Source organism: Muntiacus reevesi, chromosome 14 (assembly GCF_963930625.1).
Source record: "Muntiacus reevesi chromosome 14, mMunRee1.1, whole genome shotgun sequence".
Classification (NCBI taxonomy): domain Eukaryota; kingdom Metazoa; phylum Chordata; class Mammalia; order Artiodactyla; family Cervidae; genus Muntiacus; species Muntiacus reevesi.
Window position 1 is genome coordinate 47,872,388 of NC_089262.1, and position 17,151 is coordinate 47,889,538.

Consider the following 17,151-nt stretch of genomic DNA (forward strand, 5'->3'; position numbering starts at 1 on the left):
CATAAGAACTAATTTTTTTTCTAAATGGGTTAGTATCGCTTAGCTTTTCTATCCTGTTTTCAGGAAGACAATGAATTAATATACTGCAAAAAGCCTTCTAAAAAATAAATACTTGTCTTTTAGAGACCTGTCTTTTAAACATCTAAGTGCTTCACTTAGTCCTAATAAACAGGGTCTACCCCTAAGAAAACGAAACCAAATTAAAAAAAAACCCAAAATGATTTATTTCTCAAAAGGTTTTGTTTTCTTAAACACAGGGAATCCTAGCTCAAAGTAAACTGCCTGTAATGCAGGTTCAATCCCTGGGTCAGGAAGATCCCCTGGAGGAGGGAATGGCAGCCCACTCCTATATTCTTGCCTGGAGAATTCCAAGGACAGAGGAGCCTGGTGGACTGCAGTCTATGGGGTCACAAAGAGTTGAATATAACGGAGCAACTAACACTTTCACTATCTCAAAGTGCTCAAAAATGTTCATTTTCCTCATGACATCTGCCCTAAGTTTTTGGACACTTTGGTTCGGCTTGTGCATTTTGTGTTGTTTTGCTTTAATCTCTAAAGTGACCCATGCTTTTCCATTAGACTGTCAGGAGACTAGCCACTCACTCATCTCACACCCACTTAAAACAAGCACACAATGTCTGGAAAACAATCCACAGTAACTTCAACAGTGTCCATAGATTGGAATATGAGCAATCATTGAGATTCTGTCTACTTTATTGACCTAAAATTCCTTCAAATTGAGAAGAAACTTGTGCCTATAGATGCTTATTATGCTTTAATATCTGACTGGTACTGTAGCAATGACACTAGGTAAATAACATTAATATATCTAATATTTTTTCTGTAAACCTCATAGAGTTTCACCGAAAAAAAAGTCATCAAAATATGTAGAGAAATTAAGACCATGTCTGTGTAACTGAAATAAATGATACTTTAAAAAATGTTACTTTGAGCTTTGCGGAGTGGCAGTATCGTAGCCAATGAGGTTTATCCAAGGCGCAATTATTGCTAATTGAAAAAAAATGTTACTTTGGCTGTTTTGGTGCTAAACTATTAGAGTGAAGAACAAGGACTCAGGTCAACTTTCTTTACAGGAATTTGAAATATTGTGATGTGACCTGTAATATCTGTATTTTTCAAAACACAAATTTTTAGATTTTTCAATAAAATATTGATATAACCCAAAGATTTTTCTGAATGTTTCTTTTGACCGTTAATTCTTAAAATCTTTACATAATGAAATAAAAGTTTCATTTTTGTTGTTGTCATGACTCTCAATCTTAATTCCTATTTTTGTTCTTCTGCCTATTAAAGTAAAAGGAGAGCTTCAGGAAACTGTATTATGTCAGTCTTCTACCATGAATGCTAAGAGAAAAGCTAATTAGAATCTGGGAAACCATGATGAAAAATTAAAATTGCTATGCAGTCCATTCAGTGTAGTATTTATGTCACTAAAGCAAACCAGCTGTTATATGCCTGATATAAAGTGCATTCTTAGTTTTTCTTAGCCCATAAAATGTACCAATATAATTGCAATTCTAAATGTGTCACTAAATTGACAATGTTACTAAGTTCAAGATGAAATTCTTTTGATGTATCTAGGGACTCAGAAGAACATTATTTTACAACTTCCTTTCCTAGATAAATAATTATGACATCTTAATATGTTTAGTTGGTATCAACAGTTCAGCTAATATTGACCAAAGAAGCTGAGGTGTATATATTTAAACTCTTATTTCCATAAGAGTTTCACCACACTTCACGGAATAAATATTTTAAAATCGATGAGATCTATTACTCTCAAAGTATATTTCAAATTCATTCATTTTTCCAGACAAATTATTTTTCCAGTCATATCCACCTGAATTGAAGGAAATCACTTTTATCTGGAACAAGGACTCTATATTTCTATTTGCAGTTGTTCTATTTTAAAGCCAGGATGATATCACATCATTGTTTAATACCACCCTATGCCTCCTAGTTGAAATGACAAGTAATTGATTATGAGTCTGTAAAAGATTAGTCATTAGAGAAACCATATCTTTTCCAAATATGTTTCGTTCCTTCTTAATTACCAGATGGTACCTGTGTCATTGACTGTCATTAATATTTTTTACCTTCATTGTCATAGTCATCTTAATAAGCAGGTAAAGTTAAAAAGAAAAAGCATATGATATGTAGCAGGATTCATATAAATTTGTACAACCTGGATTCAGTTTTTCTGCTGCTCTACTTAACGAGGCATAAAAATAAGGTCACAGACACCAACAATATCGAAAAATCCTAACCTATCTTCCATTGGAAAAGAAATGGAAATTAAAGGTGCAGTAACATGAGAGTAGTGGGTTTCACATCATATAGTGGACATTGAAGGACCTTCTTCATTTGGATTGGAACTAAAAAATTATGTTTCTGGGAGCAGCATGAGATTTATTCAATTAGAGTTTCTTGATAAACCAGAATTGAGTTTCTATATCCATTCTGAACATATATCTCCTTTCCTTATCACACTATTAAAATAAGTCAATTAAATCTTGCCCTCTATAATGATCTCACAATTAAGTTTAATTAATAAATCTTGCCCTAATGCATTCAGTATGATAAGTCCAAATGCTTTGTTCAGGAGCTCCTTCACAGGAGGCAGCATAAGGAGGAAGATGCTTTACATCTTTCACAACTGTTGCTATCCAGTGTAAAGAATTACCAGCATGTTCTCTTCCCAAACCAAAACGTCTTTTGCAAATCATAGTGAACATAGACTAAAAATTTATTGTAAAGAAATAGAAATGGGCAAAAGTCAACTGTAGGGCTCTCCTTATTATCTAGGAATGGGATGTCTATACTGCAAAACTGACATAGTTACCCAGTCATCTGGTTGATATGTAGGCCATAAGTTCCTCCCTCCAGAGGGAAAATTTTCTAAGTAATATTGTGTCTAAGACATCTGTGATATAGAGGTGGTGCTAAATTCTCCATTCACCTAAATACTGTCCTACCGCCATTAAGATCTGGGCTTCTACCCCAATCTGTCTGACAGGTTCAAGATCTTTAAAAAGTAAATTTCAGTTACCACATATAGTTACTGCATATATTGGCAAACTACATCCCAAAGAACATTGCTTTTGTTCTTAAAAGTTAATCCAAAAAAAGAGAGAGAGAGAGAGAGTGTGTACCAGGGGAAAAAAATTTGGAGAAACCTTCATACTTTATTTCTCTCTGCAGATTCACAATGCAGGATATAGCACATTCAAGTTCTTGATAAGTTTTGATCTAAAGAAATGTTTACACTTATTTGATCTCTATTTCCAAAAATAATTTCCCAGGGAAAGCATTTTTCAAAGAATCTTCATGATATTGAAAGAAAATTGTATTCCTTAGAACAGAGTAGAGGAATTTTTTTTTTTTTTTTGGAAAATAGTTGAGAAAGGACTATAAGAAGAAGAAGCAACAGAGGACTTAACAGTATGGGAAATGGTTTATGTGACGACTTCAATCTTGTTGGTTATCGGAAATTAAATTGCTCTCACTTTGAGGGTCGGAGAAGGCAATGGCACCCCACTCCAGTCCTCTTGCCTGGAAAATCCCAGGGACAGAGGAGCCCGGTAGGCTGCAGTCCATGGGGTCGCTAAGAGTCTGACAAGACTGAGCGACTTCACTTTCACTTTTCACTTTCATGCACTGGAGAAGGAAATGGCAACCCACTCCAGGGTTCTTGCCTGGAGAATCCCAGGGACGGGGGAGCCTGGTGGGCTGCCGTCTGTGGGGTCGCACGGAGTCGGACACGACAGAAGCGACTTAGCAGCAGCAGCAGCAGCACTTTTGAGGGCATCCTTGATTCTTAGGAGCATGGTGAATGAAGCAATTAATCATTGAAAAGCTCTAATAATATTTAATTAGGCACAAGGTATACTCTTTGCTGAAGTGTATATCATATATTGTGCATACCCTTATTTGTGCGTGTGCTCAGTACTATCTGGCTCTTTGTGACCCAATGGATTGAGCCATAGGGTACAGGCTCCTCTGTTCGTGAGACTTTCCAGGCAAGAACACTGAAGTGGGTTGCCATGCTGTCTTCCAGGGAAATCTTCCCAACCCAGCAAGCAAACCCATGTCTCCCACATCTCCTGCATCAGTAGGTCGATTCTTTACCACTGACCCACCCTGGGAAGCCCTACTCTTATTTACTCTTCAGTAAATGATGTCAATATAAAACAAAGGAAATATAAAGACAATAATGAAAGGGGAGAAAATTTCCTTTGCTTTCTTGTTTTTTTGAATGAAAAGAAATGGATTTTGTTGTAGATCAAAAATGATCAAATATCAACAATATCATATTCCTCAAGCTAATAGACTCTAATATTATTATTACTCTGTTTTATAGAAGAGGAAAATAAGAATCAAGCAGTGTCATGTTCCTTACACTCATCACGTCATTGACCAGTTTTGTTAAGATTGGTATAGCTGATTAAAATTCCAAACTTTTCCTATTACATCATATATGTTTATAATTTGTTCAATTTTAATTTTGTTTTACTACAAATGTTTCTTATTTGAGAAACTGACTTTTTGCCACAAGTTTTGTATCATAAACAAAAAATATAACTTAGATTTTTTTTTTGAGGTTAACTGTAATTTCTTACACACTAGGACTTGGAAAATATATTAACTTTCATACTTACATTCAACTCAATTTGGTTTCACTGCCATTTATGAATGCATCTATAGTCCATTTGCAAAAATATTTTTTAATTCAGTTTAAAATTTTTTACTGCATATTCAACATGATTCCAAATTTAAAGGTCATTCTGCTGCCATTGATTCCAAAATGGTACCAAAGGCAGGCAGTGCTGATTTTATCTCGTGTAGGTCTGCTGCCAGTTTCTTACAGTACTAACTAATTTGCTACAGGCCTAAAAAAGATAATTTGTTCTAACTTGCATGGTTGGGTTAAAATATCTCATCAGTCAGTATTTCAGAGTCGAGATATTGCAGTAAATGTATTATTTTCACCTTAACTTGGTAATGAAGTTATTGTACCTCAATCATTAAAATCAATTTTGCTTTACATATAATTGTATTATAAAGCCAATTCCAGGGGCAAGATCTATTATATTCAATTGAATTCCAAACATTGATGAACCGTGATATTAAATTCCAACACTGCATATGGGAGTTTAACTTTTTAGCTTGAATTCACTAATATAATTAAATTGTGGCAATTCAAACAGAGAGATACTTTCCATTACTAAAGTTAATAAGGCAAAAAGAAGTGCTAGAAGAAATCACAAATCTAAGCATATATAGGTTGGAATCTCTTGCAAGTCAAGGAAAAACAAAATGGAATCTGTGGGTTTCTGTTTCTAAAAGAGTTTATTCCAAGACTTAAAAATATATACTGACTATCATGCACGGAATTGCTGTAAGACACCAACATTGATTTATCTATATACCTTATGAAAATGTATCTTACTCAGTTTTAGTCACATCTGTTAGGCTAACATCTCTGCAGTGGAAAAAATAAAAAGTTTGATGCTTCAAATTACAGAGGTCTAAAGGAAGAATGACTCCAGTTTTAAGGTTCCTCACTCCATCTTGTTCCTCCTCTAATCTTCCCCTGCCTAGTGGAATAGAGCTTAGAACTAGTGAACTAGTGAACTAGAAGTGAACATCTAGCCTAGTGAACTAGAAGTGAACATCCTTCTGCCTAGTAAACCAGAGCGCTTAAGCACTCTTGTTACTTTGGGATTTAAGAGGAAGAGAGGATGGGGGTGGGGGTTGGGGCGTGGGCTCCCAAACTAATGGAAGAGAAAAGTTAGGAAAGAAGGAAGGTATTTGCCTGTTAAAGCTCAGATCCATCCCTGCTCTTTTCTTGCTTCATTTTACTACAAAAGAATGACTCCTGCAGCTATATTCCCCAGGATTCTTTCTCCTGACATCCAATTTATTTGGTCACTGGTAGACTGCAAGGCAAAAAGAAGAAAGAATCCAGAATATTTTACCCTCTTTCTAAACCAGATGTGTACAGGGATTATTTCAAGCCGTATCTACATTTGCTTCATGATTTCAAATTCCTGGTAGACTCTGATCACCGTAATTCTACCATAGTTCTGCCAGGGACCCCACCTCGGCACCTGCCCAGTTCTGAAGTATTCTGGATCTCTCCAGCCAAAGGTGTGGCAGTGGCTTCCTGCTGCTGCTACATTCTTGTTTGCCTAACCACCTCCCAGTTCATTTCTGAGCCCTTCCATCATCTGTACAACCAGTAGTCTCCAATAAATAATCCCTTCTCTCTGAAAGTCTAAAATGAATTTTGTATCCATAACTGGACCATGACTGATACAGAAAGGAAGGTTGGAAGGGACAGAATGAGTCAGTTATTTTCTTTTCTAGGTAACCATGGTTACTGTCATGATGGGTATAGAAGGAGACAGGGGGAACAGAAAAAGCAAGTTTTTATTGAGCACTGTTGGTGTGTAAGTATTCTATCATCATTTAACTTTTGCATGTGAGGAAACTGAAACAGAGGTTAGGTGTTTGCCAAGATCACATTGCTAAGACAAGGTTGAACAAGAATTTGAACTTAGAACCAATTCCAAACTTTCTCCAAACGTACACAGTAAGTGTACTTACTGGAGACACTTCCTCCCTAGAAAGCATTAAGGTTATATTCAATAGCAGTTCTTGATGGGGGAGGAATGTTGTTTTTTTTTTTTTTAACTACATTTTTACTACTTTTATAAAGTATAAGTGTCAAATAACTCAGAATCTGAGTTACTGCCATGGTCATACCACACTTACCTGAAGTTCGCTATTACTTGGCACAAAAACTAAAGTTTTACATCTTTCATGATTGCCTTATATCTCAGCCTATAGATTGCCAGGATGTAGGGTGGCTAACTGAGAAACACTCTTGAGGACTGAAGGGGTTCATCATGTCCATCTGTTTTGGGAGGAGTTGTCTTTATGGAATCCAGGGTCCTTGATTTTGAGGAGAATTTATTGGGGAATTTTTTATCCTACTTCCTTCACTACAAAGGTTTATCAACACTGTTACATTTTACATAGATGTTCTCAGTATTAAAAAAAAAAAAAAAAAAAAAAAGCTGCTGGATAGAAAGGATGACAAAGACTCATTTTTGTGTGCTCTCATCCAAAGTCTGTTTGCTCCCAAGTTTTGCTCACTCTTGAGGTATAGATGTGTATATCCAACTGCTTTCTCGATCTTTTTGAACATCCTCATACAAGGTTGATTTAGTATGTCCTAAACTCACTGGATTTCCCTAAATAACAGGCTCTTCCTTCTAGATTCCTGAGGTATTTCAATTAATGACCCCAGAGTACACTGCCTACCTGTCACTGAATGCCCCAGCCAGTCATCCTAAAGACCCACATTCTTCCTCAAGCTCCACATTCAATAAAGTGCCAAATCCTCTTGAAATCAACTTTCTAAGTCCCTCCAAAATCTACGGTCATCTATTCACTCAATATTGGATTGCCATATGTCACAGTATGGGGGATACTAAAATGAACTAGATGAGTCAAAGGAGATACTGTCTGACTCTTTATATGCTCCTTTCCATAAAGTCCTTTCTCACCTGGATCAGAACAGTAATATCTTTATTGTTTGGGTCATATTTCTCTTCTTTCCCACCCATCTTGCTTATGCCCCTAAAGTGAATTTTATTAAACTGAAATACTAGATCACTTGGGCTTCCCTGGTGGTGCCAATGGTAAATAACCCAGCTGTCAACACAGAGACATAAGAGATGGGTTTGATCTCTGGGTCAGGAAGACCTCCTGGAGGAGAGCATGTCAACTCACTCCAGTACTCTTGCCTGGAGAATCCCATGGACAGAGGAGCCTGGCAGGCTACAGTCCATAAGGTTTCACAGAGTTGGACACGACTGAAGCGACTTCGACATGCATGCACTAGGTCCCTTGCTTCCTTAAAGTCTTAGAGTAACTACATATAAATGCCTTGTGATGGCACCTGGGGTACATCAGGTCTGTTTCTTCCAGCCTTTATCTATGATACTTACCCATTTCTCCTATGAACTCTTTCACTCTTGGACATCTATACATGTTAACCCCACTGCTTATAATACCCTTCCCCATCTCATACCTTTATATAACCCTCATTCATCTTTCAAAACCCAATAAAGAAGAATTTCCTTCTCTGAAATCTATTCTCTGAGTCCACCCTACGCCTATGGCTGATGCCCCGTGATTCCTGTTCTTGGTTCCCACGACACCCAGTGCATACTTTTATCATAATATCACAGCACTTATCAGACTGCCAGGTAAATGCACTGTCTCCTCCACTCTGCTGGGACTTCCTCGAGGGCAGGGAGAGGCTTGGGCTCACTGGGCATCTCCAATGCCAGGCCGAGGATTTGGCAGACAGTTGATCCTCAGTAGCACAGTGGTAAAGACCCCACCCGCCAGTGCAGGAGATGAGAGAGATGTGGGTTCGATCCCTGGTCAGCAAGATCCCCCTGGAGTAGGAAATGGCAACTCACTCCAGTATTCTTGCCTGGAAAAGTCCAAGGACAGAGGAGCCTGGCAGGTTACATTTCATGGGGTCGCGAAGAGTCAGACATGGCTGAGTGACTGAACATGCACAGATGCTCAGTACATACAAGAATGGGTAAGTACACAATTTTGAAATGAAGTAATACGCAATCTATCTCTAGAAAATTCAAAATGAAAGCACATTTTTTACTGTTTGAAACTATTTTTTTATATCTCTGCTCACAGATAATAATAGATTCTACTTTTCCACACCCAGTTATTAGTATAATTATCCAGTTTTCTTCAGCTATTACTATTTTCTTCAGCTATTACCATTTAACAAAGACTTAAGTTGTGTACCTGGTCAGAGGACTCCAGTCAACAGGAGTTAATCTAGTAACTGCGAAATATCCATAAACAGTTCTCTAGATTTGATGTTTATTAATGAAGCATGTAAGGTGCAGTTTGTAATAATTTTAGAAAAACTTCAGAAAACTACAACCATCATCTCTGCACTACTCTGTAAAGGAGCCCTGTGCAAAGAGAGCTTAATACATCAGAGAGTACTGTTTTTCTCAGGACAGTATCTTCCTTATAGTAGGATTACAAGTGAACAAAAAAAGTATTTACACTTTATACAGGTCACTGTAAGTTCAGAGTAAACAGGATGAGCAGCTTCATACACCTGTCAAATAAGAGATCCCACTGAAAAAGAAAACCATCTCAGATTTACCTCTTGGATAATCTGATAGTTTAAAGATGGGCTTAAAACCATAGCTCAGTACTCATACCCTTCTTCAACCTCCATGCACCAAAAGGAAAATAAAATGAGCTATTTACAAAGTATGTCTCACTTCTGGCGGCAATGGAAGTGTTTAGGATGGTTTGAACTAAGCTATACATTTAGGTGGTGCAAGTATTAAAGAGTTTTGCCCATAGTAAGATAAACTTCTGGCACTTCCTGGTGGTCCAGTGGTTAAGAATACGCCTTGCAATGCAAGGGACGCAGATTTGATCCCTGATTGGGGAACTAAGATCCCACATGCCACACAGCAACTACACCTGTATGCCCCAACTATTGAGCTCATGCCACAGCTAGAGAGTTCGTGTGCCACGATGAAAGGTCCCTCATGACACAAGGATCCTGCATGCTGCAACTAAGACCAGACACAGCCAAATAAATACAGTTTTTTTGAAAAAAAAGATAGAACTTCCTTAACCTATTGACCCTTAATAACAAAGGTCTGTTTATACAAGATTACTCTAGCCTTCAACCCCAAGCTAAACAAGTCCTGGGGAAATACTCAAGAGAGAAATTGCTTTTGCATAGCAGGAGGCCTTGATTTTGGTTGTGATCTAAGAGCGATAGTTTTGTTATACTCTTCTCTTCTCAAGCCAGACCTACTCAGAGAGTATATGACTTCACTTCAGGTATTAAATAAAGATTCCTAGAAACTATTACTGGAATAATTAAAGTTCTAAGTTTCTAGCCTGTTTCTACACTCAATGTCACGCCAAAGGGTGCCAAGAATCCATGATTCTTGGCAGTGCTGGTGTCATACCAAAGACAGGAGACCACTGTTTCTGCTTTTTCATACTCTTTATTGCCAACAGTTTAAAATGGTCAACATAAAAAAAAATTGATAATAAATACTGCTCTTTGGGCTGTAATAAATAAAAAGTTTATTAACAAGGAATGCACTTTTCCAGCCACAAGTGTCTTCAAAAATTAACAAAACAAAAAAAATATATATATGGCCATAGTTCACAGTTAAGCAGCCAAAAGCTGCTCCAATTATAGCCTTTAAACAACATGGGAGCGTCCTCCCTTTCCCTCCCCTTCAGGAAGTATATTCACAGCTCCAAGTCCTCTGTCCGAAGCACTCTCCACAGAGAGAAGTTAAGAGTCAATGCACCTTTCTGCAAAATTGTCTGAAAAGCCTTTAGAAACAGGTATGTCAAGGAAAACTGCATTCGGGTTCATTCTCAGCGTGTTCGTCCAAAGTTCAGGACTGTGTACCTCAACCTGGTCTGGGTTCCACCAGGTCCAGTGGGCCACAGAGGAATTGTTTTCGTACCACCACCTGTCCATCTTCTTCAACGTGCTGTAGATCATTCTATTGACTTCCATGTAGATCTCACAGTGGAAAAGAGGAGTCCCATAGGGTCCATTCAAGAAATCCTTAGTTACACCTCTGTAAGAGCATGTTCAGAGCATATTCCATTCGATTTTTTAATTCTAACGAACAGCCAGACATCAGCAGAGTTGTCAGTCTAAAAGTTGTAGATATCCTGTCCTCATTGATGTAGGTGAGAAGGTATTCTTCATTTTGACTACAGATGATTATTTTTGTATGATCATGGTAGAAATTCACCTTTAAAAAGTAGACATAGATATTAGGCATCTCTGAATAGTCAAAATATGAAGAGTTTTCTCAATAATTGAACTGGCTATGTAAAAATCATTTCTTAGGAACTAAACATGTGCTTTCTTAAAGAGTTCACTTACCTGAAAGGTGCCATCATTGAAGAGCATCATTAAGGCCTTATCAGATTTTAGCCACTGAAGGAGGTAGAGCCGAGGTCTTCGAACATCAGTAACACTAGGCAGATCTCCACCCTGAGAGAGATTGGGAGAGTTAGTGCCTAGGAAGACTTCACAGTGTGTGCACTCAGTTTTTCTAAGCAAATGCCTCTCAACCTTAAGCAAGGGCCAGAATGGCCTGGAGGTTCCTGCCCCACCAACCCAGAGATCCTGAGGCATAGACTGAGGGTGGAACACGAGATGCTGTACTTCTAAAAGCACTGAGACTATAGAGATGCTACGGGTCTGGGGGCCACACTTCAAACATCACTTCCTGAAAGCGAGGGTAACTTACGTCCATGAGGTTCTCCTCCATGTAATGGGAGAAGTACTTCAGCACCGTCACTTGACTAATGAATTGTTCGGGGGCATCTGTGGCCGGGAAAACAGAGCACTGGCCAAGCTCTGCATAATAGTGAACTGTTCTGAAGAACAGGGAGAGAAGAAAAAGAAACAGGAAAAGTCAGTCACTGTTCTCAGACTTCTTTAGGGCAAAAGTGAAGAAGTGAGAAGGCTTCCTTAGCTGAACACACTTACTTTTTGTCTGGAAGGAGGCTCATGTGAGCACCGTTGTTGAAAAGGACTCCTACGGTGTGGTCTGAGAGCTGGTACCCAAAGCCATATTTGTTAGAGTAGTCGACCCATTTGGTGACCCACTGAAAGGACGTGCTCAGCTGCTCTTTGGGGATGCAGTCCGCTTCTGGCATGTTTTCTAGACACCCTCGAAGGACTCTTGCCACCGTGTCTGCCACACTTCCCATGGTACTGTCCTCAAGGCCTAAAAAGTCAGAGGAAGTTATAAAATCATTAACAACAAGACCTCAGGCTATGGCAGGTGCAAGGTCTCCGTCCACTAATTCTAAGGATGGAGGACCCAAAATTGCTCCAATCCTCTACGTTGCTTCTTCTATGTTAAATCAGGCCAAAAACCAAGCTGACTTCAGCTGCTTAGTGCTGAACACTGGCATTTAGAGTGTCACTGTTTAAAATGTGATTGACAACTTACATTCACTGCTACTGCTGCAGCTGCCAAGAGTTCCTCTGACTATCATCCGAATAGCATCTCCAATCTGCTGCTTGTTTTCCACTGCGGGTGTTCCAGATCTGGCAACTGTAGTGGTAGGTGGCTGGAGTTCCTAGAAGAGAGAAGAGCCAGGTGATAGTCAAGCATGTAAAATTCATCTAAAGTTGGTAATTCTAGTTTAAGATGAGATTATAGCAATTACTAGGAAAGCTTATCAAAAAGCAATGGACACAAGCCAAGTAAAAGATATTTCTGTTAACTCAACTGCATGCATTGTTAAACTAAGAGATAAAATCTTTCCTTTTAAAGGGTCCGAGGAAAAAAACTTTTAAGTAAACATATCATGGTCCAAGTGATAATTAACAAAGAATGGAAATGATATAAAGTGTTTATAACTACTTTATTCTTCTCTAGCATACCTCATCTGTCCTGTGTTTGCTGGGTTGCTGAGTTATCGAAGTCTTTTTCAAATCATGCCTAAGCTTGTAAATTTCTTCATCTTCTTTAGATACTTTATCTGTAAATCAAGAAAAAGGATTATGAGCATTATTCTATCCAAACAAGATAGAAACAGAGCAAGCCATATTTCCTCCTTTTGCGTTAATAATCAGCTTAAGAGCATTCAAGGCAAAACCAACAGTTTTATCTTTGCCATCAGCTGCAATTATCCAAGAAGCGCACTTTAATGCATCTGAAACAAAACTATCAACTACAGTTTGCAGTTTAGATTTATTATGCTACCAAAAGTTCAACAGTTTACTAACATACTGGCCAGATTATGTTAACATGAAAGCCTCTTTCAACTAACTTATCAACTTTATATATATAATACTGGATACAGAAAAAGTCTTATAACTTACTATGTGTGTCAATATATCTTGCTTTGTCTTTTTTGCCACCAAAAAGAGCAGCAGCTGCCTTCTTAAAGAAATTCTTAGCTGGGCTTGACAAGTGGAAATCTGGAACTGTGTGACAACAGCTAGAAGAGAGTCTATCTGGAGTGAAGCCCTGTGAAGCATAAGAAAAGTCTTTCAGTAACCTGTTGGGAAATTAGGATCAAGAGCATGTAACAAAAAGATGCAAAAAAAACAAAAAACAAAAAAACCGCACCAACCTGCAAAAAGAAATCATGTCGAATGATGTCATCCAAACTGGGACGATCTTCTGGATTTTTGGACAACATGCTAGCTATTAAGTGCTTAGCAGGAGCCAGCAATGAAGAGGGCATTGTATACCTTGCTTCTCTTATACATCTGTAAGTTTCTTTCAGATTTGTAGTTTCAAATGGAGGTCTTCCTAGTAACATTGTATACCTGTACACAGGAAAACACCTCTTTAAGGAACCATCATAAAACAATTCTTTTCCAGTGCTAAATCTACACCTAAGTCTGATTTTTTATTATTTTAGTGCATTTACTTACATTACACAGCCTAAGGCCCAAATGTCTGATTCACAGCCGTGTCCCTGTTTGTTGAGGACTTCAGGAGAAAGATAATTTGGGGTACCACATATCGTCCTGGAAGAACAAAATACAAAGATTTCACTAGGGACTCGCCTCTTGTTTAAACGTAGTTCTCTGGGTAAGCTATGCTGAATTTCTATTTGGAAACATTTGACTTTTGATTTTTGGCATATGAACAACTGACATTTCACCAAGTGACCTGGTAAGTTTTTTTAATGCATGTACAATTGTTTTCGGCCACATGACCAAGTGCTTTAAGCCAACTGAGACCAGGTACAACAGGACATTTTTATACATTTCAGGCAAATATAAGATTTGTTTCATCAACTTATGGGCAGAAGATACTCTGCCTAGGCCACAGTGGCACTGTTTCCTTCAATTAACATTGTAGCAGTTTACACATTTTAATATCAACTAACCTTTGAAACATTAATTGGAAGATATAAACAGCATGTTTGATCTCCACAAAACCCTAGTTAAGATGTATCCGTCTGACTCTTACCTTCTCCTGTGTTCCAAGGGTTCCAGCCTGGCTGCCAAACCAAAGTCCCCAACTTTTAGTTCCATGGCTTCATTAATAAAAAAGTTCCCTGGATGACAAAAAAAAAAAAAAGAGTCTGAATTCTCTTGAAAAAATATTCTAACCAAGTACACACACATCCATCCACTCGAGAGGCAGGCAGCCAGCTGCTTAATAGGAGAGCCATCATTCAGAAGCAACACTGCATTGGCTAGATCCCAACTAAGAACATTAACTATGTAAGAAAAGGGAGAGGGCACACACCTCTCTGACACAAAAGTCAGGGTTTGGGGTGAAAAGCTCACCTAGTTTGAGATCTCTATGCAAGATTTCTTGTTCGTGAAGGTACTTTAGTCCAGACACAATCTGCCTGAGGTAATATCGGACTTCTGGCTCTGTCAACACCTTCCTTGCTTTCAAGATATGAGCCATGGACTGGGAGGAGGAGAAGGAAAAAAGAGAATCTGTCAAACAAAGTTGCCAAAATCAGTAGTTTCCTTATGCAGGATGCGCGATGAAAGGTAATACTGCCATATTATAATTGTGTCCACAATCAGAGTCCCAGATAAAGTGCAATTTGAATGCCAGGTCAGTATGCAGGAAGAACACGCACTCTGATGAGTGAAGACTTACCCTTCTACTGCAATATTCCAAAAGAATGTAAATGTTTTCTTTGTCCTCGAAGTAGTGGTAAAACTGTACGACGTGCTTATGATGGAGAATTCTGTGAAGCTCTATTTCTTTGTCAATCTAAAAGGAAAAGCAAGATCAGTCTTATTAGTAGCCTCCTTCACCTCTGCAAAGCCAGCTGCTTACACATGCAGAAGACATGTTCCTAACAGGGAAGGGCCATCTCTGCACACAAAGAAAATATTTTACTCAACAGTCATACACACCTTTTCCCTTTGATGAGGTTTGGCTACTCTGCTGTGAGGAATAATTTTTGCAGCGTAGACTTTGTTGTTTGTCAAATCTGTCATCTCGTAGCATTTTGCAAAGCCACCCTGAAAGGAAACAAAGCCGAGAGGGAATTGAGAATGGCAGGAACATGGACGGCAGATTTTTTTAAATAAATAAATGAGAAAGAAAAACAAAAATATGAGGAGGAAGAGTAGGCAGAGGGACGCGATCTACTTTTTTAAAAAGCTCCTTCACGGAAGGAAATCACTCCTAACAACAGTTAAGTTAAAACGGTGCCCCTTCTCCTTTTACAAAGAGCAGCTTTACGGAGCGGGGCTGGGGGTCGGGGAGATAAAACAGGGTCTGAAGAGACGTGTCAAGAAGATTCTCTGGGGTGGGGGTGGAGGGGTATCTGGAGCGCTAGGTCTGGTGTAGCAAACCCTAGCTTCTGGCCTCAAGATCAATGTCTTTGGGCTCGTGGAGGAGGCAGACAGAGCCGCGGTCAAGGATGGAGAACGCGACCTCCGCGCTGACAGCGCACAAAAGCCAGAGGCGGGCAGGTGAGCAGCCCGCGCCGCGCCGGGATCCAACCACTAAGACCTCGAGAAGCGGCGGGGGAGCGGGGACTCCGGGTCCGGCCCGGCCCAGGGGCTGGAGTGTGGGGGAAACGCCCGGGCAGACCTCCCCCTCCCGCCTGGCAGCCGGGCGCCCGCCGCTCGTCACCTTTCCCAGCACTTTGCCGCGGCAGTAGCGCTTCCCCGTCGTGGGGTCGACGATAATCCGCGAGATCTCGGCCCCCGAGTGAGAGTGGTGGTGATGATGGTGCGGGGCCGCCGGCTGCACCTGCGCCGGGGGCTGCGGCGCCTGCGGCTCCTCGGGGGGCGGCTGCGGCCGCTTCTTCTTCGAGTCCCCGCCGCAAGCCTTGCCCAGCGCCTGCTCGCACATCTTGGTGCTGGCGGCCGGCTGGTAGGTGATAGTCCGTAAGAGCTCCATGGTCGCCTCGTCGCCTGACACTGCCGGCTACCACCTCCGAGGCGCGGACACACGACCGAGCCGGCCTCTGCCCTCGAGGTCCCCCCCGCCGCCGATGCCAACCTCCCTCTCCCGACGCCTCGGTCCACTTGTGCGAGTGCGAACGCCCAGCGAAGTCTTATATACGGGCTGAGAGGGGGCGGAGAATCGAAACAGAACGCGACGTCACGGGTGACGCCCCGCCCACCGGCCTCCAGAGCGCGCGGGGCCAGGCGAGAGGTCGCTAAGGGCCGCTGGGTTTCAGATCGCGAGCCGGGTGAGGAAAGCGGGTGGCCTGGCCGCGGGGAAAAGTTCCCCGCGATGAGGAGGCGGACACAGGCGTCCGGCCGTCCTCGTGACCAGCACCCCATTCTTGGAATGTTCCGAACTTCTAGGTTTGAAGTAGAAACCCGGGGGCCGACGCCTCGCCCCCCCACCCCCGCCTGTGGCCAGCGGCGCTGCGGTCATCGCGGGTTCCCTCCCCCGCAGAGCCCTTGCTGACCGCCCCGCAACCTGACGCCTCCGATGTCGTGGGGTGACTGTGGCCAGAGTCCACTGCACAGGCACGTGGGGCTTCCCCCGGGCCACCTGGGGGTCCGGGCGGCCGCAGACCCCGCGCTTTTACCCTTCCAGTTCCTGCCTAGAGGGTTCCTCCGGGGAGGCTGTGCCCCTGAAAGGCAGCGATTCCCGGAGCAGGGTCTTCCGAGCTCCCCGCTGCTTCTGAACGGGACAGACTTCGGCTCAGGCCGGTAGGCTGACCATGGCCGAGCCCCACTTAGTGCCCATCACCCTAGATCAAGCCTTTATCCGAAGTCAGACTCTTAACCTTGGAGAGGGAGGCAGTTGCCTGGGAAAGGCTTCGCCTTCAGGATGTCCGAGGACTAGGAGCAAGAGCGCCATCTCGTGGAATGTGCCAGAAGCGCAGTTAGCGGTTGGAGTGGGCCGCGGTATGGGCTTTCTTTGACTTTAAGTGGTGTAATCGTGCTCCTGGTGCTGATTATGGTTTGACAATGGAAATCATCTATCTCTTCTTCTGAAGAGGTTTTACAGACTGCGTCGTTTAAATGACTCATTAAGCCACGAGGCTGCTCTGGTGCTGAGAGAGGCAGTCCTAGGCCTTTCAAATGGAGGGAATTGG

At 41.2% G+C, this 17,151-nt stretch overlaps 1 protein-coding gene and 1 pseudogene across 1 annotated transcript; one reads left to right on the forward strand and one right to left on the reverse strand.

Annotated features, from left to right (window-relative positions):
* The first annotated feature begins 951 nt into the window (after nucleotides 1-951).
* LOC136146799 (U4 spliceosomal RNA) lies at nucleotides 952-1,081 on the forward strand (annotated as a pseudogene).
* A 9,011-nt stretch (nucleotides 1,082-10,092) lies between these two features.
* On the reverse strand, nucleotides 10,093-16,134 carry PLK2 (polo like kinase 2). Its single transcript, XM_065905553.1, has 14 exons — nucleotides 15,726-16,134; nucleotides 14,999-15,106; nucleotides 14,736-14,852; nucleotides 14,408-14,537; nucleotides 14,085-14,172; nucleotides 13,541-13,636; nucleotides 13,234-13,432; nucleotides 12,980-13,127; nucleotides 12,539-12,636; nucleotides 12,102-12,231; nucleotides 11,633-11,873; nucleotides 11,391-11,520; nucleotides 11,021-11,131; nucleotides 10,093-10,886 (listed from the first exon to the last, which is right to left on the reverse strand). Exons 1-14 carry the CDS (start codon nucleotides 15,993-15,995, stop codon nucleotides 10,695-10,697), a joined length of 2,058 nt encoding a protein of 685 aa, XP_065761625.1. The 5' UTR covers nucleotides 15,996-16,134; the 3' UTR covers nucleotides 10,093-10,694.
* Nucleotides 16,135-17,151: the final 1,017 nt, after the last annotated feature.

Coding starts and splice junctions, on each gene's coding strand:
- PLK2 (XM_065905553.1), bottom strand. CDS start 15,995: ATGGAGCTCTTACGGACTATCACCTACCAGCCGGCCGCCAGCACCAAG. Junction 13,433..13,540: donor TGGGCCTTAGGCTGTGTAAT/GTAAGTAAATGC, acceptor TCCTGTGTACAG/GTATACAATGTTACTAGGAA. Junction 11,874..12,101: donor CTGCAGCAGTAGCAGTGAAT/GTAAGTTGTCAA, acceptor CTGACTTTTTAG/GCCTTGAGGACAGTACCATG.